Below are 27,902 nucleotides of genomic sequence, written 5' to 3'. Positions count from 1 at the left end.
TTCTCCAACCTTTTATTTTCAGGTTGTAGGTGTCCTTCTGTCTAAAATGAGTCTCTTGTAGACAGCAAATAGATGGGTCCTGCTTTTTTATCCAGTCTGAAACCCTGCGCCTTTTGATGGGGTCATTAAGCCCATTCACGTTCAGAGTTACTATTGACAGATATGAGTTTAGTGTCATCATGATATCTATTTAGTCCTTGTTTTTGTGGATTGTTCCACTGAACTTCTTCTTAAAGGGGAGTTTTAAGAGTCCCCCTTAAAATTTCTTGCAGAGCTGGTTTGGAGGTCACATATTCTTTCAGTTCCTGCCTGTCTTGGAAGCTCTTTATCTCTCCTTCCATTTTGAATGAGAGCCTTGCTGGATAAAGTATTCTTGGTTGCATGTTCTTCTCATTTAGGACCCTGAATATATCCTGCCAGCCCTTTCTGGCCTGCCAGGTCTCTGTGGAGAGGTCTGCTGTTACCCTAATATTCCTCCCCATGAAAGTCAGGGACTTCTTGTCTCTTGCTGCTTTAAGGATCTTCTCTTTATCTTTGGAATTTGCAAGCTTCACTATTAGATGTCGAGGTGTTGAACGGTTTTTATTGATTTTAGGGGGGGATCTCTCTATTTCCTGGATCTGAATGCCTGTTTCCCTTCCCAGATTGGGAAAGTTTTCAGCTAGGATTTGTTCAAATACATATTCTGGCCCTCTGTCCCTTTCGGCGCCCTCGGGAACCCCAATTAAACGTAGGTTTTTCTTCCTTAGACTGTCATTTATTTGCCTTAATCTGTCTTCATGGTCCCTTAATTGATTGTCTCTTTTTTCCTCAGTTTCCCTCTTTGCCATTAACTTGTCTTCTATGTCACTCACTCGTTCTTCCACCTCGTTAACCCTCGTCGTTAGGACTTCTAGTTTGGATTGCATCTCATTCAATTGATTTTTAATTTCTGCCTGATTGGATCTAAATTCTGCAGTCATGAAGTCTCGTGAGTCCTTAATGCTTTTTTCTAGAGCCACCAGTAGCTGTAGAATAGTGCTTCTGAATTGGCTTTCTGACATTGAAGTGTAATCCAGATTTTGTAACTCTGTGGGAGAGAGGGCTGTTTCTGATTCTTTCTTTTGAGGTGAGGTTTTCCTTCTAGTCATTTTGCTCAGTGCAGAGTGGCCAAAAACAAGTTGTATTGGAACACGGGGGAGTATCACTGGTCCGTCCAGCTGGTCTTCTGGGGGAGGGGCCTGCTGTGCTGATTTTCAGGTGTTAGCACTTGGGGGAGCTGCTCTGCCCCTGCCTGCTGCAGGGCTCAGCGGGGGTTGTTTACCCCGTGGGGCCCAGGAGGAACAGCAGCAGTTGCTATGGCAACTCTGGAAGCCTGGATTCAGCCTCCGCAGGAACTACGGGGCTCGGGGCTCTCGGTTCTCCGTCCGCAGGGCCTGGAGGCTCCGGGGCGGGGCCGCTGATCTGCTCAGCTCGGGGCAGGAGCGTCCTCGCTGTCCTGGGCCCTCCCGGCCTCTGCCTGTCCCGGGGGAGGCCGGATCCTGGGCTGTGTCCCGGCGCCCTGTGCTCCGGGGCCTGCGCTGTTGGATTCGCGCTCCCGCCCCGCAGCCCCTCCGCGGAGCCGCCGCCCGAGCCCCTCCGAGCTGCTCCGGTCGGTCCCTCCGTGCGCGCTGCAGCCCTTAGGGAGCTCGGAGCACTCCCCTGCGCTCGCAGGTGTCTGTTAGTGTCCCCGGGAGCCCGAGGGCATCCCCGCTCTCCTGGGTCCTGCTCCACCTCCCTGCGAGCCCCTTTCCGCCCGCCCGGGAAGGTTGGTGCAGCTCCTGCTCCTCCGGGACGGGACGGGGCTCTCCTGTCCTGGGGACACTCGCCCCGGCCTCAGCCCGGCTCCTCGCGGGGCCCCTCCCCCTCGGAGGCCTTTTGTTCCTTTATTTCTTTCTCCCCGTCTTCCTACCTTGGTAGAAGCGCGGACTCTTCTCACTGTAGCGTTCCAGCTGGTCTCTCTTTACATCTCAGGCCGAATTCGTAGATTTTCAGGATGGTTTGAAGGTTATCTAGGTAATTTGGTGGGGACAGGCGATTTGGGGACCCTGCTCTCCCGCCATCTTGCCCCTCCCCCTGTTTTTTTTTTTTTTTTTTTTGAGTCAGTACCTTATGCATAACTACAGTTTTAATATGTAGATATTTCCCTCTTTAGAGGAAACATGAGAAATACAGTTAAGAGAAAGCAGGTTTAGGGAGCAGACCAGTTCAATAGATCCAATAATTATTTTCTAGGAATTGTGGCAGATGGGCCTGGAAAGTGCCTTGTGCTAGATTCTCAGGTATCAGCATCTAGGGTACAAGACAATACTAGAAAAAACTGGGGACATTGGAGTTTCTTAAGTGAAGCAAGAACTTTGGTTATTTAGGAACACTGATCTTTTACTATGTTTGGAATATATTACTGTGAGAAAAGAGTAGACACTGGAAGACCACTTGTGCTATGATTACAATGGATAGATGTGTCGGAGTCAAACTTTTTTCAGGAAAAGCTCTTGTGGACCAAGAAGCTATTTATCATGAGGATCCAGTTAAAATTAAACTTGGATTTCTCTAGGAATGAAGCATGGAATCATTTGTATTGCCTTAGAGCATTAAATGGCTCTTCCGAAAATACTGTATTTCATTTCTATGAGTTACAGTGAGTTTAATGTTCATTACTAGGTGCTCATACTCATACCTTGAAAATATTGTACTATGGTGATAGCCTAGAACTTCTTCTTTTAATACTGTTGTTAGGTCATATGCACCACCAGGAGATGTGACTGCTAAAATTCGGCATAATATTGGGAGCGTTAATTTAAGCCATAGAGAGCCTTGTAAACTTACAATTGCTTTTTGATGTGTTGGGTTTGCTTTGCAGAGACAAAAAGAAAAAGCTGCAGATCATGTTTATAATTGCTCACCGTGTCAAAAAATCAACTACTTAAACTTTTCAAACATTATTACATCATTAAATTTTAAATAGGACACAATTCTGACCTCATTTATTAAAATATGAAATAATCATAGAGCACATGCTGAAAAAACACGTGGAATATTGGTCAATTCCGTTAAGTCTAATTTATGGATATACAATCTTATGTCATGTGTGTGATTCCTCTACCTCCAGTTGAGGTTTACGTAAAGGAAATATCAGCTTGAATTCAGCTATACCTCTTTTTATTGCACTTTGCTTTATTTTGCTTCCTAGATACTGCATTTTTTACAGATCTAAGGTTTGTGGCAACCCTGTGTCACACTAGTCCATTGGCCCCATTACTCCAATAGCATCTGTTCACTTTGTGTCTCTGTCACATTTCAGTAATCCTCTAGTGTTTTGAACTTTTTTTCATTATTATTATATTTGTGATGCTCATCCATGATCAGTGATTTTGATGTTATGATTGTAATTATTTTGAGGTGCCGTGAACCACACTCATATAAGATGGCAAACTTAATCTATAAATGTTCTGTGTGCTCTGATTGCTCTGTCAACAGGCCATTCCTGCACATTTTTCCCTCTTTTCGGGTCTTCCTGTTCCCTGAGACACAATAATATTGAAATTAGACCAATGAATAACTTTCTAGTGGCCTCTAAGTATTCAAAAGGAAAAATAATACATCTCTCCTATTAAAACAAAAGCGAGAAATTAGTAAACTTAGTGAGGAAGGTAAATCAGAAGCCAAGACAACCCAAAAGCTAGGCTTCTTGCCCCAAACTATCAACAGATTGTGAATGTGGAGGAAAAGCTCTTGAAGGAATTTAAAAGTGCTGTTTCTGTGAATATACAAATGATAAGAAAGTGAAACAGACTTACTGCTGATACAGAGAAAGTTTAGTGCTCTGGATAGAAACTCACAGCAGCCACAACATTCTCTTAAGCCAAAGCCTAAAAACAAAGCAGGATCCTAAATCTCTTCAATTCTATGAAGGCTGAGAGGGGTGAAAAAGCTGCAGAAGAGAAGTTTGGAGCTAGCCGTGGTTGTTCAATGAAGCTTAAGGAAAGAATCCCACTTCATAATATCAAAATTCAATAAGAAACAGCAAATGGTGATATAGAAGCTGCGGCAAGTTATCCAGAAGGTCTAGCTAAAATAATTAATGAAGGTGGCTACTCTAGATAACAGATTTCCAATGTAGACAAGATATCCTTCTATTGGAAGAAGATGTTATCTAGGACTTTCATGCCTGGAGAGGGGAAGGCCAAGCTTCAAAGGACAGCCTGAATCTCTTATTAGGGGCTATTGTATCTAATGAATTTAAGTTGAAGGCGAGGCTCATTTACCATTCTGAAAATTCTGGGGCTCTTAAGAATTGTGCTAAATCCACCTGCCTATGCTCTGTAAATGGAACAACAAAGCCTAGAAGACAGCACATGCGTTTACAACATGGTTTACTGAATATTTTAAGCCTGCTGTTGAGACATACTGCCCAGAGAAAAAAATCATTTCAAAATATTACTGCTCTTTGTCAATGCATCTGGTCACTCAAGAGCTCTGGTGGAGAGTCCCAGCAAGATTATTGTTTTCATGCCTGCTAGCACAACATTTATTCTGCAGCCCATAGGCCAACGAGTAATTTTGACTTTCAAGTCTTATTTAAGAAATTCATTTTATAAGGCAATAGTTGCCATAGATAGTGACTCCTCTGACACAACAGGGCAGTTTACTAAAAACCTGGAAGGGATTCACCATTCTAGATGCCACTAATCACGTATGTGATTCATGGGAAGAGGTCAAAATGCCAACATTAGTAGGAGTTTGGGATAAGTTGATTCCAACCCTCATGGATGAGTTGAAGGGGTTCAAGATTTCAGTGGAGAAAGTAGCTACAGATGTGGTACAAATAACAAAGGAACTAGAATTAGAAGTGGCACCTGAAGATATGACTGATTTTTGCAATTTGATGATAAAAATTGAATAGATGAGGAGTCACCTCTTATGAATGAGCAAAGAAAGTGGTTTTTTGAGATGGAATCTACTCGTGGTGAAGATGCTGTGAAAATTATTGAAATGAAAATTAAAAATTTGGGACATTACATAAACTTAGTTGAAAAGCAGCTTCAGAGTTTGAGAGGACTGACTCCAGTTTTTTTGTTGTTTTGTTTTGTTTTGTTTTGTTTTGTTTTGTTTCTGACTCCAGTTTTGAAAGAAGTTCTACTCTGGGTAAAATTCTGTCAAATATTATCACATGCTACAGAGAAATTGTTCATGAAAGGAACAATCAGTCAATGCAACAAACTTCATTATTGTCTTATTTTAAGAAATTGCCGCAGCCACCGAAGCCTTCAGCAACCACCACCAATCAGTCAGCAGCCATCAACAGAAAGGCAAGACCATCTACTGGCAAAAAAAGATTTCAACTTGTTGAAAGTCCAGATGATGCTTAGCACTTTGGGGCAAGAAAATACTTTCAAATTAAGATATGTTGCATAATGTTTTTGGACACTTAATAGATTATAATGCAATATAAACATAACTTTTATATGAACCAGCAAAATAAAAAGTTAATTTATCTTACCTTATTACAATATTCACTTTATTGAAGTGCTCTAGAACTGAACCTACAATATCTCCAAGGTGTGATTATACTCTTTCATTTAATATTTCATTCAATTTATTTATTCTCTAGAACTTAGTGAGTTTTTGGAATATCACATACATTTAGATGTAAAATAGGTGTTGAGAACTGTATCCAATGTGTATAACCTAAACAAGACTGTATAGCTAAATATATATAAGTATCCAGATATTTTATCAACTTAAGCAAAATATTTTATTCTTACCTGTTTTATAAAACATAATTTGCATGTTTATTTCCTTGGCTACAAAATAAAGTATGAGATGTGGAGACCAAGAAAAAAAACTATTAAATAAAAAAAAAGTGTTTGAAAATCTATTGTCCTATATAACCCTCACACAATCTGGCCAACTATTCATTGCAGTTTTGCTTTGTGCGGTATGTACAAGCCATTCTTTGTTTAAATACTTGCTTTAAATCTATACTTTAGCAATCAGGTGTAGATTAATGTTCTTCTTTTGAATAGACTCTAGACACTACATTACAAAGAGTGTAGAACCTGGACTTTGAACAATGAGCCAGGACACAAGTTAACAGATTCCTTTGGTTCTTTACTCAGTGGTAAATCTAGGATAGTTATTAATTCTGGATAATAAATAAGAATAGAATTATGCATGTGGCTGGCACTCCCTGCAGATACATTTGTTGTGTGGAGACAAACAATTCCATGGATCCAGATTCTAAAGCCTCAACTGGGGATCCAGATGAATAATTTTAGTACCTTATATGTGGGATAAATTTTGATTGATAAATTAATGGTTCTGCATGGTCTAGAATTAATCGTTTGTACTAAAGAACAACCTTAATACTGCATTTATAGATCTGCCGGTCTGTTAATGTGAACGAAGGTATAATGAGTAGTAAACCATCTTTGGCAGCATCTACATATTCCATGTATGATATTGCTATAATTTCCTATTTCATAGATTCAGTTATCTGGTGGCTCAAATATTCTAATATCTGAAAGAGATATGGAATTCCACTATCACCTAGGGAAGAAGACTTTTCTACAGCATTTCTGATTGTCTCCCGTATTAAATTATGATGTTTAAACTAAGTCATCTTGCCTTTCCCCTTTGGACTCCAACACAATTTTTATCAGATTGTCATGAAAGTTAGGTTTGTGAGAATTAATAGACCCAAAATAAAACTAATAGTAGTTAAAACTGAGCACAAGTAGAATTTGTTATTGACTACATATTCATGGAAGATTTATTGGTAAAATTTGATCCCAGACCTAGGAAATTTTGACTTAGTTAAAACAAATCAATAAAAAAAATCACAGTAACATAAAATATGATCAGAAAACCTTGAGATGAACCCCAAAATGATGAATGAATTAAGTTTTATAATGAAATGCACATGCAATGAAAACAATTCCAATAAGATACAAGTGAAAATCAAAATATTGGAATATAACTGTATTGAATGAAACATGAATCAAGGAATTTAAAATTATTTAATTAAATGAACTCTAGAAAATAAAATTGCTAATGTTCTATCAGTGATGGGATAATTCATTCAAATTTGTTTGTTTGTTATTATTAAAAAAATGTTTTCTCGGTTAAAGCTCTAGGGTCATAAATATCCATCTGTTCACAAAAAGGGGGCTCAAGAGGGAGGATCAAAATATTTTCTACCCTTCTCATGTGCAACATCATGATGTAGGAGACTTCTTTTTCATCATGCTCATGCTCAGTAATGGCCAAATTATTTTCTTTTTGTTATTTTTTTTCTTTTCCCTGCATTTGCTTAATCATCCATATGAATGCATCTTTTTCATGAGTTAATTGTATATGAACATCACAGTGGTTGTGTGGGTTGAGTTAGCTCTTATCCCATATTATCACCCATAAAAATGAAACAAGTTGCCAACGGAATCATGCAGAGTAGATGGCCCAGCCAGGTTAGAAACATAAGCTAATCTAATTCATTTTCTCAGTATTCCACAACCGTAAATGGAACATACTGATAATCATTGACCTTAAGCAGTCCACCCATATAAGAGTGTTCTCTGTTACTGTAATTGGTGGTTAACGCTACTCATCTTTCTTGAAATGGCTGGAGGCAATGCCGTATCACCAGTCTTTTGTGAATCTCCTTAACTTCATAGTTCTTTGTCCAAAGCCTTGTAATTGGAAGCACATAGGACCAGGATTCAGAAGAACTAGATCTTTGGGTGCCTGGCTGGCTCAGTCAGTAGAGCACAGGACTCTTAATCTCAAGGTCATGGATTCAAGTTCCACAACTGGGTTTAGTGCCTGTTGAAAAATAAAAATAAAAAAAAATAAATAAAAAAAGAAGAACGAGGTCTTTGTAACATTGTGTGAATGTGTGTGTGGAATTCCATTTCTCTGAACCTCAATTTATTTCCTTGTGTGTAAAATTGGGATGATCCTGTGTACTCTGTTTATTTTACAAGGCAGCTTTATGAACTAAGAATGACAAAATAGTAAGCTTCTAGGGATTAATGGCAATATCTTCATCCTTTTTTTTTTTTTTTAAGCTACAGTAACTGTTGTAATGCCAGACACATAACATGGTAGGACAGGAAGAGCAAAGGAGATAAAATTTGACAAAACATGAAATACAATCTTCTATGAAGAATACAGGTGTGATTATTTTCATTGGTGATTATCATTCCTTATCTGAAAGATTATCCTTCCGTTCTTGTTTTTCCCCTAGGACCACTGAGGTTTCTGTCCCAGACAGATTCTGTCACAGGCTTTATGGGGGACACAGTCCTACTCAAGTGTGACGTCATTGGGGAGCCCATGCCAACCATACATTGGCAGAAAAACCAACAAGACCTACCTCCCATCCCAGGAGACTCCCGGGTGGTGGTCTTGCCCTCTGGAGCCTTGCAGATCAGCAGACTTCAACCAGGGGACATTGGAATCTATCGGTGCTTAGCCCGGAATCCAGCCAGCTCAAGAGCGGGAAATGAAGCAGAAGTCAGAATTTTGTCAGGTATGGCTGTGCTCTTTCTTTGCTTCAGAATTACGTTCTTTGAAGTAGTTTGAACCATGACTTTCCCTTTTGCAAATGCTTTGTAATTGTCTTTAAGTTCTGGGGTTTTGTTTTATATGCATTTTCTTCTTTCTTTCTTTCTCTCTTTCTTTCTTTCTTTCTTTCTTTCTTTCGTTTTCTTTCTTTCTTCTTTCTTTCTTTCTCTTTCTTTCTTTCTTTCTTTCTTTTCTTTCTTTCTCTTTCTTTTTCTTTTTCTTTCTCTTTCTTTCCTTTTTTTCTAAATGAACCATTCAATGAGGCTATGCCAAAAGCTTTTCTTATTCTTCCCAGTCTCATAGTGGAAGTTTTCAGAGAAACACGTATTTTCCTTATAGTTGGCTTTATTTATGGATGCATTCGCTCATCCAATTAATATGCAATGAGTGCTTCTTTGTGTAAAGATCACTGCTAAGCATCATTATTGTATTGTTTTATTTTCCTCTGATAACATTATAAGAGGTAGTGACCATTATCCCCATTTTCCAAGGATGAAGGTGGGCTCTGCAAGATGAAGAACCTTCCCCAGGTTAATACTGGACATTCATTTACTCATCGATTGATATACTCATTTCTGAGAAGCATTATGCTAAGTGTAGGGATGTAGTAATGATTAAAACTGACACAGAGACTGGCTTATTAGAGTTCTGGGTGAATATGGACCTGTAAGTCATTACAATAAAGTGTGACTATTGTTACTATGGTAAGGAACATTGTTTCTCTCTATGTCTTACCTTCTTTTCTCTCCACTGGCACATCTAAGACTCTGGGATCCTTTGCCTCTCCTAAATAACCCAAGTTAGACTGGAGATTTTCTAACATCTCTTCTCTTCCAATAACTGCTACTATCTTCTATTTTTGTAATTCTACTTTCTCACTTAGTGACACTTGTAGAGTTTGCAAAGACTCACTTCTGAACATCACAAAGAAGGCACACACTTGAGTAGTTGTGGCAGGCTCACTATCAAAGCATTGATGTTGGCTTTTGTCTTGGCTTGTGGAGTGTAGTTATCAAAGTCCTTGAGCTAGGTAGAGGGTAACATTTCTAAGTCACTTCAAAAGTGCACTGACAATTTAAAAATTTCCAGCTACTTTGATAAGGACATCTCTGAAACCTCTTCTAATTCTTTTGTGTACTCTCTCTTCCATCAGTCACAGGGATTCTGACTTAAATGTGTCAATAACCATCAGCACTACCGTTTCCTTCCATCCACTAGGCAGTGACAGATGCAAATGTGGCATTTATTCTCAACACACACATGCATTTATTTAGGCATCCATTAGATACACAAAAATTTTTAAATATTTATATTCATATGTCCTTAATAATGCATCTAAGTCAATCAGATGGGGAGCCTAGGTAAGCCACATGGAAAATTGGCAAGACTATGTTAGCCTATCTTAATATGACTGAAAGGTCTGTTTCCAGAGGTATTAAGGGATAAAGTTGGACTAATTAAATATTAAATGTGAAATAGGAAGTTTTGAAAGACACAGAGACATAAGCATCAAATCACCATTTACATTTATTTATTCACCTTGTAAGATACATTTGCATTGTAATCTGTGGAGATTTATTAAAGCCAAATTTCATATTGTTAATTTGGCTAAGTCAAAAATATGTTGGGGTACTTTGGAGATGTGTGGATATTTTTTTTATCTGAATGGAAACTGAAATTTTTTGAAGTCATTATAGTTAATGATAAATTTTCTCCAAGTTCTGTTAATTCAAATATAAATTTAAGAAAAGTTTGAAGGTAGGCTAATACACACACACACACACACACACACACATTATTGCCATACTTGGTTACACCTGTCTCACATGCTATTGACCACATAACGGTCTGCTAAAGGAGCATATGTTTGTCCCGTTTATCCTTGAGTTTGCAAGTTGATTTAGAGGTCAAATACACAGATCCACAACGAGCACAAAATTGAGTGAAAGAATGAATGATTGGATGGATGGAGGTCAATCTCAGTTTCTTTTAATTGCCACTTATGGTTTTCTCATTTTTTAAATCTAGCTAATCCTTTCTGAATCAATTTCTGTTTTCTGTAAGTATCAATCTAAGGAAGTAATAAATTACATAGATAGATGACCCACTCTCTATTCTTGTGCTTATTTAATCAGGTAGGATGGAGTGAATTAAAATAGGAAATCATCAAATTATTAATATCTCTTATAAGCATCAAAGTGGTACCTAAATGGTCACCACTCTTTAAAAAGATATATCTCCTTCATGATCATTTAAGCACCATCTTGACTGATGATGTTATCTGTTTTTGTGAAACACATGAAACATAAATGTTAATGTGTGTAGAGAGTCATCTAGTACTAATTAATATATAATCTGATATTCTATTCAGGTTTATGTAAAATAAAAGTTGCCCCTTTTATATATTAAGTGCTCATGCTTGAATGCCACCAAGTAACTGAGATCCATTAAATTCAGATTTTAAGAATCAAATAGTGCTTTTGAGATATTGCTTTTCAACAAGCAATGTCAGTCTGTTTATTAAGTAAATAAATACCTTATTCAACAAAATTTGGCTGAATTTTATATGCGTGCCATCGTGCTGGTTGCTAGGAATACAAGCTCAGGAGACTGTGCCCTAAAACAGCAATAGCGTAGTGGGGAAAACAGGCAAAGCAAGTAGACTGTGCTGTGAAGGAAGAAACAGAGTGGCATTCCCTCACATAAAGAGAAACACCAGGTGCCAATTTTGAAAAGCAAGGAAGTGTACACCAGGACAAAAGAGCAGCACCAGCACAGCATAGAGAAAGGAGACATAATAGCTTTTCAGGGGACCTGAACTAAGTCTTTTTAACTGGGTCATAGGGCACGGGGAGGGTAGGAGCAGACAAACTGGAAGTATGGGAGATAAACTGAAGGGAGGCAGATAAGATAGGATGTGCAGCATTAACCTGGAGGGAATTAACCCATAGTGGCTACTAAAGGAGCATCAGACAGGGTACAGAAATGAAGACGAGGGAGGAGATCTTAATTAAGGATAGGTCTCCGAAGCATATCACATAAGGCGTATGAGGGAGAGGATGGGGTCCAGGTTCAGTAAAGGCTAGGTGGTGGTATTTAACCGGAGACTGGGTATGGAATAGTGGTGCTATTGTGTTCAAAATAAATTGCAGATTTTTAAATGAGATTTCCCCATAACATTTTCTATTTTCTAGATTAAATGAATAATTATTTATTTCATTCAAAGGTAGGGAAATCAGTAATTGATTGTTTTAAGACAGAAATTGAATTATTGTTTATGAGGAATTGTACATTTTTAACAGAGTAAGTTGATATTAAATTGTTGTAAAGGTTTTTGTTTTTGTTTTTGTTTTTTTAATATTGATAATACATCACTAAGTAAGATTCAGATGGTTTAAGGTATTTTGTTGCATGTGATGAGGAACGAGGTATTGAGGGGCCACCGGGATTGTCAAATTCACTTTATTCAGTTCTCATAACATCTGAGTGCCAAGCAGTAGATTGAATTGCTGAATTATAAATCTGCTTTGGGCACTAAGGTTGACTAAAATAACTGGCCCATACACTGAAACTCTTATTTCAGTTTTCTTAATGGCCTAATTGAATTGATCAATTGGTAATTGAATCTATTGTTCATTCTTTTAACTGCAATTAAATGACTCTGGGTCCTGGGTAGACCTGAACTCTAAATATCTGTACAATTAGAAGCACTGGCTTTTAATGGAATCAATTAGACTAAGGTATATTTTGAATGATTTTTCTATATTATATTTATTTTTATTGAAATGTATTTTAACAGAAACATTTCAAAATTCATATTATTTAAAGGAAAACTATTTTTTTCAGTTTTAAAACAGTTTCAGAATTGTGTTCAACACAAAGAATTTATTATTGATGGGTACATGAAATGTTTTAATGTGACTACTGCTTATATTACAAAGTTAATTATATTTTGCTACCATTTCTCTTATAATTTCTGCAGAATAATAGTTTGTCAAAAAAAGCAAAGGAGACACTTTCTCTGTTTTTAAATTTACCATTGAGCCAGACAGTTAATTCATGTAGCCGTATGATTAACATAAGGTAGGGAATGGTAAATTCAGGTAAACATATCTAGTTCCAAATCAGCACAAAGAATAAGTCAGTTCTAGGTGGAAAATGTGCAGCCTCTGTAGAGATGATTCCTTTGCTAGATATTCTGGAATAACCATTTATAGGATGATAGCAGATATAAATCTGGAATGAGAAGCTGAACCTATTTTTTTGGAGAACCTTGAGTCTTATGCCTAGGAACATAGACTTGATTCTATTCCCTTTATTGATGGTTGGGAATCCTTGAAGGTTTTTGTGTAATATATCTCATGATATAAACATACACAAAGAAAAACAGAAATAAGAAAGTGAAGAGCAAATTGGATTAATGTATTACTGATATTTTTGTATCATACTTAATGTTTTCACTGCATGAAAGGATTTTCTCATAGTTTGCCTTTTTTAAGGCTAGTTTTAAATAAAACTAGTTCTTACATCCTGCTATAAATAGAATGCTATTAACCTTCATGGATCTAAGTTGGATAAAATGATTTCTTCTTCTCTCTTACATGTACATAGAAAAGAATGAAATATAAGAATATATTATATTTGAACAATGTGAAGTCCACATTTCCTAAGTATTATATCAGATTTAATTCAGATTGCATGAAGGAGTCAGCATGTGGACTACCACAGTCCGTTTCATATTGAGTTAATATTGATCAATTGAACTATTATTATAATAAGTGGCTAAAAGCACAGAATATGACACTAGACTAAGTACAAATCTCAGTCCTACCACTTACGAGTGGTACAATTTAGGGCAATTTACTTAATCTAAATCTTTATTTATTTTACAAAATGTAGAGAATAATGTCACATATTTCTTAGGGTGGTTGTGAAGTTTTAACTTAAGAAGCAAATTCAATGTCTAGAATTGCTAAGTCCTTAGCAACTGTTGTAATTACTTTAGTATTTTAGAAATTCCAGTCTTAAAGAATTTGATTCTCATGTCAAGACTATTTATCTGAGACTAAATTAACTAATTTGGAATCTGGATATCTAAGTATTCATTTGTTCAATGATAGTTACTTGTATTTTATGCCATTTATCCACAGCATTATGTTTCTGCATTTGATTTCCACGTCTATTAAAAGGCAGAGTATACTCAACTATTTTTTTTTTCTAGCAATGCATTGCTACATGATTTTCACCCTAACCTTTCCAACAATATTATTTTGTTTGCTATATAAAATATTGCAAGAGGCACTAGCTTAGAAAGCAGAGTTAGAAGATAAATAAAACTTCTGGCGTTTGATCTTTATTAGCAATTACAGCAATTTACTGAATCTTCTAAAATCCGTAGTTTCTTTATCTGTTAAAGAGAAGAGGTTGGCCTAGAACAGCCTTTCCAAATTTTCTCACTACCAAGGCCCTGATTTATTATGTCTTTCCACATTCATCTCCAACTCTGCCTTCATAGTCACAGTGTTTAAGAGCTTAAGTTTGCTAGACAAACTGTAATTATTAAAAACTAGGGGCACCTGGGTGGTTCAGTTGGTTGAGTGTCTGACTCTTGATTTTTTGTCTCAGGTCATGATCTCAGGGTCATGAGATAGAGCCCCCAGTGGGCTCTGTGCTGGGGGTAGAGACTGCTTAAAATTCTTTTTCTGACTCTCTCTCTCTCTCTCTCTCTCTCTCTGTCCCTCCTCCCCACACTCCCCATATTATCTCTCTCTCTCTCTCTCAAACAAACAAACAAACAAAAAAATAAATAAATTGAGTGGTACCTGGGTGCCTTAGTCAGCTGAACGGCTGACTCTTGATTTCAGCCCAGGTCATGATCTTGGAATCCTGGGATCAAGCTCCATACTCAATGCAGAGTCTACTTGAGGATTTCTCTCCTTCTCCCTCTGCCTCTCCCGCCACTTACTCTCTCTCTCTCTGCAAAATAAATAAATAAATCTACAAAACCCACAAAACTATAAGCCATACTAAGGCACAATCATTGTCAAAAATCAATTTCATAACCTATGAGATTATCCTCTTTTAAATTAATTTAGAAAATAATGGTTTTAAGCTGGTTTATATTTTCATAAAAAGCACACCAAAAGGAAATAGGATGCCTTTTATTATATACAACTGATGTAGTGAAATGACCAATTTCCATACCATGATGCACTCCACACCCCCTAGCTCTCTACCATGATAGCTTTAGTTTGCCCTCTTTGAGAATCAGGGGTGGGCAGAGGATGGAAACAAATGAACAGTCATGCTATATTAGAATTACTTATTGTAAGTCAGGTCTTTTAACTAATGTGAGATAGTAGAGATAATCAGTGTTTCATATGGGGTTGATGAAATCCCATTCAAGTGTAATAAAGTTTATATATTAGTAAGCCTAAGCTGACTTGCAGTGGATACATAGACAATATCCCTTTGATTCTTGAATTTGTTAAAAAAAAATCTTCATCTTTCAGTGCTTTTTTGGAGACATCTATCTAGTACAGAATTCCAAGTTAAAAGTATTTGAAATACTTTTATCTATTACATTCTTCTTGCCATGCCTATCATTCTAATATCACTAGTGATCACTCTCTCACCAGTTCCACCAGTTTTTCTATTTTCATTCTTGACCTTGAGTGATATTAGATATTGTTTATGTGATCTCTTAACTCCCATCCCCTGATTTGTTGCTATTTCATATAAGGTCAAAAGCAAAAACAGTCTACTTGGGATTGTCCTCTATAAGAAGGAATGAAGACTCCTTGAAAACGAGTCTTTCTTTTCCCAGGAGTCTTTTAGGGCTGATATATGGTCAGCTCTGCATTTACTAGGAATATGACACTTAGCAGCCCCAGGGCAGGCATCTAAAGGGTCTGGCAATCTGCCCCGACTCACAAACAAGAGGCTTTCTCTGAGTGTGTGTAGAAGCCAAGCCTATAACCTATGAGTGCAAAAGTCACAAAAATCAATGAAGGGACTGGTACAGCTTCCTTCTCTGGTCCTGCTTGGTATCAGTTTATTCCTAGAGCATAAAAAAGACATATTTAGTCATGAGCTATGGGCGTTACCTTTATTTTTTCAACATTCGCCCAATAGAAAATAACCCAAGTCCTTTTTTTTTCGTTCTTTAACAAAAACAACAGGTAGAATAAATAATTTGCTAGAAAAATTTAAATGCTACTGTATGCATTTATATAAATTATGAAGATTTCTGGGTTCTCTAAACTAACTTTGACATATCATAATGACAGCATTTGTTTTCTGAGACGCTACTGTCAGCTGTGACATTACCAAAAAAAAAAAAATCATTCTATAAATGAAAAACCACTTCCTTCAACCCTGCTACAAAATGAAACTGATAGACTCAAAATTTGCCTGTGAGACAGAAGGGCTATAGCCATATGCCAATGATAAGAATAGACACTCTGCTTTCTTCTTCCAAACTCTATCTACAAATAGCAGTATGTGTGTGTACATGGAGAAAGAAAGAGGAAATATGAACAGATGTAGGAATATTTACAGAGAGGGAATGTCATTTTTAGTACTGAATTGGTGTAAATGAGGAAGGGAAGTAATAGAATCATGGAGTGATGACTACTAGCTCCTGAGAAATGGTTCTCTTCTCTGTTCAAAGCTTCTTGGCTTTTAGCCAGATGGAGGGTTTTTTTTATTATTATTATTAAATAAATTTTGACTCCTATGATCAGTCTGGATTAGGCTGGTTTTTAATAAAAGACACTCTAAACACAGAGTTAGAAGGAGTTTGATGGAATTTTTCACTCAGAGCACATATTATTATACCTGCTTGTGTTTGAAGACAACAAGGTACCTGCTGAATTTCCTGAAACAGAACTAGATGGAAGATGGCTAAGGAGCCAGCAGGTGAACAGTTGGTTAGCTTGAAATTGAAGATGCAGACAGGGAACTCACTCTGTGAAGTTAAATTAATTTGTAACTCTTATGCCTGGGAAGAAATCAAAGAGAATATCCCACTGTAGCCTGCAGTGTCCTTTCATTTCCAATTGGAAAAAAAAGTGTTTGATATTCCATTGAGGCAGGCATTTAATAAAGAAAACCAGAGTATACAACCAGAAAAAAAAATTGCATTCAGAAAGCATAAAAATTAAAAGCAAGTATTGGTTATTTTGAGGAATATAGTTATTAAGCTGTGAAAACTGGTATTTTTTTTTCTTGCTGACACAGATGCCAACAGTTCATAATTAAATTTCTGCCTGCCTCAGTTATTCTTTAGATTTAGCCATGTAAGTTAAGTGTTACCCAGGAAAATGGCCCCATGAAAAGAAAGTCATTGTCATCACAGGGTGAGCATGCATTCTGCTATGCATGGGATTAGTTCAGGCACATCTAATGCCCTAAAATAATGATAAAGAGAGTTACTTTCCACTCTAAAATGTACCCATCCAGGGAAGCCCAGGTGGCTCAGTGGTTTAGCGCCTGCCTTCAGCCCAGGGCATGATCCTGGAGACCCGGGATCGAGTCCCACATTGGGGTCCCTGTGTGGAGCCTGCTTCTCCCTCTGCCTGTCTCTGCCTCTCTCTCTCTCTCTCTCTCTCTCTCTCTCTCTCAAATAAATAAATAAAATCTTTAAAAAAATATGTACCCATCCAATGTTGGATAATATATGTAATGAGTCTGATTACCTATAATGAGGTAAGACAAAATCATGTGGCCTTGACATATTTGGGGAAATCTAGGAATGCAAAGTCAATTTTAGCTTCCAACTCGCCTCACAGACTCAGGTAATTTGGCCACTGTAACATCTAATAGAAATATTTTTATTGAAATGCCCTAAAATGGAAAGTACTCTCTCTACTTTCACCAGCATGCCTTTTCTATGACTCTGGCTAGTGGGCTCTGAAGACAGTTGAGTTCTTATTTCTAAACATGTGAAGTGTAGGTAAATGTGTCAGGTTATATGATCCAAGATGCTTCTTGACTTTTAATAATCTCTTACTGAAAGACAGTGACTGGGAATACTGAAGTTTTTCATCCCTTCACAAATGAAAGTAGTAGTAGTAGTAGTAGTAGTAGTAGTAGTAGTAGTAGTAATAGTAATAATAATAATAATAATAAAATAGCAATAAGAAGAATAAAGAGGAAGAATGACATTTACCCCCCCCCTTTTTTTTTAAGTAGGCTCTGTGCCCAGCATGGAGTCAAAGCAGGGCTTGAACTCATGACCCTGAGATCAAGACCTGAGCTGAGACCAAGAGTCAGACACTTAATCGACTAAGCCCCCCAGACCTCTCCTACTTTATCAATTTCTACTTCAAGGATGCAGAACTATTCCCATTTGAAAGCAAATAGGCTTCTTGAATGTCTCAGAATATAGGCTAATTTGTTGAAACTGTCTACATCACTTCTCAAAGTATGGTCTAGGGACTCAGTGTTTCTCAAGATGCTTTTATGTGATCTGCAGAGTCCAGCCTATTTTAATGATAATACAATATTTTTGGTATTATTTCACCATGTTGACTAAGAATATCTTTCATGAAACAATGAAAATTATTAACTTTATTAATTCTTAATCCTTAAGTTCATAATTTTTTTAATATTCTGAATATCAAAAGAGAAAACAGGAAAGATGTCTAAATACATTATTTTTTAAATTATTGTGATCATTTGAGTTTCAAGCTGAATTAGCTACTTTTTTATATGGAATACCATTTTTACTTGAAAGGGCAATCAACAGAAAAACTGTAGCTATTCAGACTTGGGTACTACTAGTTAGACGTTTCTCAAAAATGAACAAAGTGAGCCAGTCAGTTTAAGGAAAATAGTATCTGCTGCCAAGGATGAAATTCAAGCTTTTAAGTTAAAATTAGAAATTTGGAAAACTTGTAACTGCCACTAGGAACTTGACAGCATCACAACATTAAAAGGCCTTTCTGATGGGATTGATGCTGATACTAACAAATGGGATTTTTTGATAACTGTATAATGACATGTGTCAACGTTGGGAATATCTGTCTAATTCTCCGTGCCATCCCAAATGACCACAGATTGTTGTGACAGCATCACACATGGGTAACAGATCTATTCAAAATGCAAGATAAGACCAACAGATTTTTATATCACAGTGTGAAATTTCATCAATATGAGGTCAGATTCTACATTACAACTAACTTTTAAGAAACTACTTATTGGCATGGTGTTAAAAGATAAAGTCTACAATTATTTGAAAAGGCTATTAAAATACACCTTCCTTTTCCAGCTACATATCTAACATCACATTATTTTCACACAATTCAACCAAATTAACATATCAGAACAAAGTTAATACAGAAAGTAACACAACAATCTAGTTATTCTCTATTAAATCATTTGTTAAAAATTTTATAAAACTGGATGGCTCAGTGGTTGAGCATCTGCCTCAGGCTCAGGGCGTGATCCAGGGTCCTGGGATCCAGTCCCGCATCGGGATCCCTGCAGGGAACCTGCTTCTCCCTCTGCTGTGTCTCTGCCTGTCTCTCTGTGTCTCTCATGAATAAATAAATAAAAAATCTTTAAAAAGTTTTTCACAAAACTCAAGGTGCCTACCTGGCTCAGTCTGTAGAACATACAACTCTTGATCTTGGGGTTGTGAATTTGAGCCCCATGCTGGGTATAGAGATTGCTTAAAAATAAAATCTTTAAAAAAATGTGCAAAGAAGTGAAGTACTACCCCTCTTCTTACTAATATTTTTGTTTTGAAAATATAGTTTTAAAAATATATATATTATGGTAACTTGTGAATAAATAATCAATAGATATCTTAAAAAGTCTTTCAATTTTGACTTTTAATATGGTAAATATTTATAGCTGTAACCTATATAAACAAAAGTTCTTTGGGGTCCTCAATAATTTTTAAGAGTACAGTGGTTCCTGAAACCAAACAGCTGTGAGATTCACTGTCTACACCATTATTCATTCTCCAAATGATTGTAGGTCAGTCCTCTCCAACTCAGATAAAAGAACAAGCTAAATAGGCCAAATTTTCCATTTAAAAAGTTAGAAAGGGAGGAAGGAAAGAAGGAAGGCAGGCAGGCAGGCAGGTAGGAAGAAAGGAAAGCATAAACAAAGGCAGGATATTGCCATAGGGTGTCTTTGCACTTTAAATGCAATCTTTGTAGAGGCACCCGGGTGGCTCAGTAGTTGAGCATCTGCCTTCAACTCAGGTCCTGACCCAGGGTCCTGGGATCGAGTCCCACATCGGGCTCCCTGCATGAGACTGCTTCTCCCTCTTCCTGTGTCTCTGCCTCTCTCTCTGTGTCTCTCATGGATAAATAAATAAAATCTTAAAAAAAAAAAAAAGAAAAAAACAATCTGTCTGTGTCAGAGATCAGTATGCCTGTAATGACTCTTTCCCCTCCAGTTACTACCCTCTTGCTCTCTGAGGAGGATTAGTTCTTTTACCACCAGGATGACAATGAGATCAAGTCAGATGGAGAATCATGTCAATATTCCCCATTCCCAAACAGGAAGAAGCTAAACTAGGTTTTAGTCTAAGCAAATCAGACTGCTAATAAACAATTAAGAAAAGTCATTGCATAATTTTTTTGCATTCACTTCCATGACCATCATATTAAAGAGATCTGCTTTTCTTTAGTCTTTTTTTTTTAAAGATTTTATTTATTTATTCATGAAAGCCGGGGGTGGGCGGTGTGTGTGTAGAGACACAGGACACAGGCAGAGGGAGAAGCAGGCTCCATGCAGGGACCCGATGTGGGACTCGATCCCGGGTCTCCAGGATCACGCCCTGGGCCAAAAGTGGCACTAATCTGCTAGCCACCCGGGCTGCCTTTTTTTAGTCTTTAATAAAAAAATTGACAGAAAAAAAATCCATTTTTCCTGGTGTGATTTTAAAGCTATTGCCAAATATATTTTCTCAAGCCTACCCTTGCATTTTCTTTTCATTTTTTATTTTAAAACATATAGCACATATATTAAAGCATATGGAACATATATGCAGTTTATTTTTTTTAATTTTTTTATTATTATTTATTTATGATAGAGAGAGAGAGAGAGAGAGAGAGGCAGAGACACAGGCAGAGGGAGAAGCAGGCTCCATGCACCGGGAGCCTGATGTGGGATTCAATCCCGGGTCTCCAGGATCGCACCCTGGGCCGAAGGCAGGCGCTAAACCGCTGCGCCACCCAGGGATCCCCATATATGCAGTTTAAAAAATAAAAATGAAATGACCATTTGTATACCCATCACCCAGTTTATGAAATAAGAGTATTAAAAACTGGTGTTCTCATGCCATTTCCTGTGATGAAATCATACTCATTAATTAACTGGAAGCATTTGCCATGTTTTATTAATTGAACAATTTCATTTGGATTGGAATAGTCAGTGCCCATACAACAACAACAAAATGATTTTCATGAATATTTCCTAATTCCATCATAGACCCATTAAAATCAATTTAGTCAACAAAAGTCATGACCTAAAATTTCGAGTTTACTCTTTCCAGGGCTTTTCCATCTATACAATTTTAGAGCCTAGAGAGAAAACTTTCATCTGCTCTTGAATATATGTCTGTGTTTTATTTATTTATTTTTAAGATTTTATTTATTTATTCATGAGAAACACAGACAGAGAAGCAGAGACACAGGCAGAGGGAGAAGCAGGCCCCAAGCGGGGAGCCCGATAGGGGACTCGATCCCAGGACCCTGGGGTCACGCCCTGAGCCAAAGGCAGATGCTCAATGGTGAAACACCCAGGTGTCCCTATGTCTGTGTTTTAATCATTAACTTTTATAATTTATTTTGTTCCTTGTATAATGTCATCCACCTTAAACTAGAATTTAACATAACTATACTCTAAAAATGGTATATATTCTTATAAAAAACCTTTGAAAATAGAGAAAAATCCAAAGATGTGAATAAAACCCACTCATGATTCTGTCGCACAAAAATAACCTTGGCAATTATATCTCCATCTTCTCTATTTTAAAACATAAATCTACTTTCTTGAGACTCCTCTTAAACACACACACACACACACACACACACACATTTTAGGCAAGAAAAATAAGGCAAATATCTATTGCTACATAACAAAACACTCCAAAATTAGTGACTTGAAATAATTTATTATCTCTTTTAATCCTGCAGTGTACCTCAGCAGTTCCTCTCCTGGTTTCACTTTGGCTTCCTTGTGCGTGTTTTGCTGAAGTGGAAGGTTCAAGAGGGCCTTAATCACAAGTCTGTTAATTAGTGCTGGTTTTTGGCTTAAGGGGGCTTAGTTGTCCTCCATGTGGCTTCTTTAAGTAGCTAGACTGAGATGCTTAGTGTCAGAAAGAGTCATGGCAGAAACCGTAAGACCTCTTGAGGTCTCTTGAGGCCTTGGCTCCGGAGCTCATGCAGTATGACACTTACCATAATCTGTTGGTCAAAGCACAACACCGGGCCAGGCCAGATTTAAATCATAGGGAACTAGACCCTTCATTCTGGATTAGAGGAACTCAAAACAATTTGTGATCATATTAAATCCATCACAACATTGTAGAACATATGAACTATGTACTATTAAAGACAATTTCTATGAGCTTCTTTGGGAATCCACATAATCTTAGAATTTATTAGGGTATATATTTATAGAGAATTATCTTTGGAGAAATAAAACCAAATTTATCTGTCAATAGCTGACATTTTTATACCTCTCATTGGGTCACAAACACTAATGCCTACAATGAAGCTACAAAGATAATAAACATAACTGAAACGGGCCAGGCAGATTGAAGTCATCTGGAATATCTATCCTCTGTCTGGAAAAGTAATAGCAGATGGTTATTCTGTGGCAATATGAGCCCAGTGATGCCTGAACTACTGATATCTTAAAATAAAGACAAAATCCCAGTAAGTTAAAGTTCTTTTGTGTATCTTAATAAATTGATTTAAAAGTTTTTATAGAATGGCAGGAAACCTAAAATAGTGAGAACAATACTGAAAAAGAAAGTTGGAGATGTACACTGGCTGACCTCAGGACTCATTATAAAGCTACAGTAGTCAAGATGGTGATATTGGCAAAATAATAGGCAAACAGATCAATGGAACAAAATAGGGTACCCTGAAATAGACCCACACAAACAAAGTCAAGTGATCTGCCACAAAGGAATAAAAACAAGCCAGTGGAGAAAAGATAATCTTTTTCAACAAATAGTGCTGGAACAATTGGATATTTCATATACCAAAAACCAAAGTGAAAGAAAATTAAACAAACAACCAAACACCTTGAGAAGCAGACCTTATACCTTTTAGTAAAAAAAAAAAAAAAAAAAAAAAAAAAAACTCAAAATGGATCACAGACCTAAATGTAAAACATAAAACTATAATTTTTTTTATTTTTTTTATTTTTATTTATTTATGATAGTCACACACAGAGAGAGAGAGAGAGAGAGGCAGAGACACAGGCAGAGGGAGAAGCAGGCTCCATGCACCGGGAGCCCGACGTGGGATTCGATCCCGGGTCTCCAGGATCGCGCCCTGGAGGGCAGGCGCCAAACTGCCGCGCCACCCAGGGATCCCAACATAAAACTATAAAAACTTCTGGAAGATAACAGAGGAGCAAATCTAGATGATACTAGGTTTGACAATGAATTTTTAGACCACAAACAATTTTTCCTTCGTGAAAGGAAAAATTGGTAAATTGTGACATTATTAATTTCTGCTCTGCAAAGACAATGTTAAAAGAAAGTAGAAATGAGCCACAGACAAAAAGTATTTGCAAAACACATATCTGATAAAGAACTTGTATTGAAAATATACAAGCATTGGAAACTCAATGATAAGAAAATAAACAAATCAATTGAAAAATAAGCAAATATCTGAATAGACATCCTATTAAAAAAGACCTAAATGGTGGAAACCAAGACTATGAAATATGCTAAACATTATATTTCATCATGGGATTGCAGTGAGAGCAATTATAACCCTAGATACCTATTGAAATGGCTAAAATCCAAAAAAAGTCATACCAAATGCTTATGAGGATAAGTAGCAACAAGACATCCATTGCTAGTGGGAATACAAAATTACAGAGACACTTTGAAAGATAGTTTGGGAGTTTCTTACAAAGGTAAACATAGTTTTATTTATACAATATAGCAATCAATTTTCAAGGTATTTACCCAATTGAGTTGGAAATTTATGACCAGACAAAAATCTACACGCGGACATTTGTTTATAGCAGATTTGTTCATAATTACCAAGCAATCAAGGTATCCCACAATAGGAGAATGGATAAACAAACTGCAGTGTGTCTATATAACAGAATACTATCCAGCAAGAAGAGCAAATGGACAATTGAACCCCCCCAAAGACATAGAGGACCCTAAATGCATATTACTAAGTTAAATAAATCAATGTGAGAAGACTATATACTGCATAATTCCAACTATAGATAGCCTATAGGAATATCCTGTATATTCAACTCTAGGAAAAGGTACAACTATAGAAATAGTAGAGAAACCGTTAATTTCCTAGGATTTGAGTTAGGCTTGATGGGGGAGTGATGAATAGGAAACGTTAGGGGATTTTAAGCTTGGTCAAACTATGTGATACTGTAATGATGAAGACATGATGTTATGTATTTTTTAAAACCCATGCAACTATACAACACAAAGAGTGATCCTAATGTATACTATTGACTTTAATTTATAATAATGTGTCAGTATCACTTAATTAATTATAACAAACATACCACCCTCATGTAAATTGTTAGTCATAGGAGAAACAATGTCAAGGGAATGAGGAACTGGTATATGGAAAATCCCTGCTATTCAATTTTTAGTAAATTAAAAAAAAAATTGGGTTAAGTGGTTTAGTTTCCTGATAAAAGAAAATATAGTTGAGTTGAATTATTGGCTCTTTTAAGGATAAATAAGTGGTATTGCACAGAGGCCAAAGGTGAATCTTCTTTAGGTCATAAGGTAAAATTTGTAGATCTTGATACTGTGGAAGTTATTATAATATAGTGTGTGTCTCTGTGTGTGTGTGTGTGTGTGTAAAATAGTATAGTATATAGTATTATATAATATATGCAGTTGAAACATTTCTGATGAGGAACATGTGGGGGAAGTAAAGCATTTAAATATATAAGACTCCATTGTGAAGATAGCTATTTATAAATGTACATTTTGGGAACTGTCCATTTCAGGAAATTTATTGTTAAGCAGCATGATCCTTCAAAATCTTCTCATTTGATTTGAAAAGCCGCTTTCACAAAAGGAAATGACACACACCATCAGCAGTTTTTTAAAAGTTTTGAGACATTTTTTTCTACAATATTGGTTTAATAAGGATTAACACATTTCAAAAACTCTTTCAATATTTTCATTGTGAACAGTGTTTATTTTTGTTACTGTAACAACCAGAAACAGATGTGAAAAGACTGAGAAAGTGTGAATTTGTCTTTCTGCACACAGAGTACTTAAAGGACAATTACCACTCCAACCATTAACTGGAGAATTGGTATTCTTTTATTTATTTTATTTTATTTTATTTTATTTTATTTTATTTTATTTTATTTTTATTTTTATTTTGGTATTATTTTATTAACTTGTGCTCAAGCTGTGTGGAGTTGGGTCAGGCCAAGGAGGACTAAAGACAGTGTTAAAATGTTTCCCAGATCTCCTCCTACCTCACCTCCTCTCTGCTCCTCTATGGCTCATGCTATGATACAGTTGGATCTAATCTCTCTTGACAATTCACCATCCACACCAATCCTAATTTTTAAGATTTCATGGCCTCATTTTCTTTACTTTAAGGTGGTCCTTTGAGTTTAAAAAATGCCAGATTACATGTTAATTCCATTTAATGCATTAAGTTGAAAATAGCTTAAATTAAACCTCCATAGAGGGATCTGGATTTTAATAAGGATGTGGAACTATCACATTTTACCTTAAATGAACTTTGAATGATGGAAGTTTAGTCAACAGGCAGGTCAGAAGATATCACCATGGCTGGGAGAACTTCTTCCAAGCTCACTTAACCATAGATTACTGTGGAGGTGTCCCAGCTTTCAGAGCTGAATACATGTGGAAGGTGGAAGAGAAGCTCTTAATTCACACAGAGTTTTCTCTTGGCTGTGTTGAACCAGGATTTTGTAAAATTTTTTGCTATTCCACCTAATAATGTTTTAGCAACTTTGGAACAAATGAGTTCTAATGAGTCTTTATTTTTTTTTTAATTTTTATTTTTATTTATGATAGTCACACACACACACAGAGAGAGAGGCAGAGACATAGGCAGAGGGAGAAGTAGGCTCCATGCACCGGGAGCCCGACGTGGGATTCGATCCCAGGTCTCCAGGATCGCGCCCTGGGCCAAAGGCAGGCGCCAACCGCTGCGCCACCCAGGGATCCCTCTAATGAGTCTTTAGGTTGAAAGACACCGTTTTATTAGCCTGATAGTAAAAATGAATAATGTTGGGGCCTGGATGGCTCAGTTGGGTAAGTGTCCAACTCTTGATTTTGGCTCAGGTCATGATCTCAGAGTCATGAGATGGAGCCCTGCATTGAGCTCTGGACTGAGCTTGGAGCCTGCTTGGGATTTTCTCTTCCTCCTCCTCCTCCCAGCCCCCCACCCTGGTCTGTTCACTCACTCTCTCTTTCTCTCTGTAGTAAATAAATAAGTAAACAAATAATAAACAAATAAGTAAAATGAATAATGTTGGTTATACAGAACTAGAAAATGCATTGGGTGAGGTAGGAGGATACAAGAACTCTTCATTTACACAGAGTCTCAACTCTAGGGACAAACTCTTTGGAATGTTGTTAGAAATTAGAAATAGGGAATGCCTGGGTGGCTCAGAGGTTGAGGGTCTGCCTTTGACTCAGGGCGTGATCCTGGAGACCCGGGATCGAGTCCCACATCGGGATCCCAGAGGGGAGCCTGCCTCTCCTTCTGCCTATGTCTCTCTCTCTTTCTCTGTCTCTCATGAATAAATAAATAAATAATCTTAAAAAATAGAAATTAAAAATAAAGAGAAGCCTTAGAAACAGCCAAACTTACTGTTATACAAAACAAAATTTAATGTAAGTTCAATTTTGAAGACAACAGATATTTTTTTTCAGTACCTTCTACAGCCTAACTTCTCAAAACTTATATGTTTTTTAACACAATTCTAACAGCCACAGAAGCAATAGACAAAGCAGAAGGAAGTGAAATAGGTAGTAGTGGAAGACAAATTAAAAATGTTAAAAAGTTACTGGTGATAATGTTTAGAAAAATTACTGATAATATTTTCTTGTTCTTTAATGAGAAGTCAACAAGTCCTGCAGCCAAAATGAATCACTTATCATCCCAAGCTTCCATCTATTGCTTTGTATCATGATGTCAACAACAGTTAAGAATATTCTATCATAATCCTAGAAACTTGGGGTGGAGAAACCTTTTAAGAATCTAGTTTATAAGTTTCACTGGTAACTTTCCATTTTCTTTCTTTACCTCTTCTCTATCAGAGTGTAGAAAAAAAAATGGTTCAACCTACACCATTTATATTTTCATAAAAGATGTGATTCTGTGTTTTCTCTTTACAGACCCAGGACTGCATAGGCAGCTATATTTTCTGCAAAGACCATCCAATGTAGTAGCCATTGAAGGAAAAGATGCCATCCTGGAGTGTTGCGTTTCTGGCTATCCTCCCCCGAGTTTTACCTGGTTACGGGGAGAGGAAGTCATCCAACTCAGGTATCACAGATTGAAGACTTTTGTGAAGTATATGTCACTCTTTCTCTAATTTGATATGGGTATCTAGTAATACTAGAGTTTTTTTATGATAATTGATTTCCCCCTACATTCTTTGACATTATGCAATATATGAAAGACATTTACCCAATGGGATTAAGAGATGGGAAACAGACTCAAAATCTATGAGACCAATTCGGAAAAGAAATTGAGAAAGCCAGTGTTGCTGTTGAAAAAGCCCTGTCCAAAAAATATTCATCAAAAATACACTGGAGGATCTCATCCTAAGGAAGTGGTATAGACAGTGAAATATTTATTAAGAAATTAAAATTTTCTGAATTGAAATATATTCCTTGTCATTATAGAGTCTGTGCAATTTTTTTTCAGTCCCAATTATATCTTTCACATTCCAGATGTAACAAATATTTGAGATAGGACAAAAGGAGAGCATGGCTAGCTTTGAATTATTAGGCGTTTGTTTTAAGACATAGTTAGAAAGTAAACTCTTAATAGAATGGAACACTTAGTCTGAAACATTTTGATTAAATGGATTTCACTTAAAAATTAATTTCATTGATTTGGAGG

The 27,902-nt window shown here is 36.7% G+C and overlaps 1 protein-coding gene across 1 annotated transcript in view; it reads left to right on the top strand.

Annotated features, from left to right (window-relative positions):
• LOC129514498 (netrin receptor DCC) overlaps positions 1-27,902 on the top strand; it is a gene marked incomplete at its 5' end in the record, with an annotated part of 702,567 nt that overhangs the window by 111,022 nt on the left and 563,643 nt on the right. Inside the window, 2 exons of the mRNA XM_055333118.1 lie at positions 8,267-8,551; positions 27,170-27,320. Coding sequence (XP_055189093.1) covers positions 8,267-8,551; positions 27,170-27,320 — 436 coding nt within the window. The remainder of the gene's footprint in view (positions 1-8,266; positions 8,552-27,169; positions 27,321-27,902) is intronic.

Source organism: Nyctereutes procyonoides, unplaced genomic scaffold, assembly GCF_905146905.1.
Source record: "Nyctereutes procyonoides isolate TBG_1078 unplaced genomic scaffold, NYPRO_anot_genome, whole genome shotgun sequence".
Lineage (NCBI taxonomy): Eukaryota > Metazoa > Chordata > Mammalia > Carnivora > Canidae > Nyctereutes > Nyctereutes procyonoides.
Note: the sequence above shows the minus strand (reverse complement) of the source record. Positions and strands in the feature narration are given on the sequence as shown.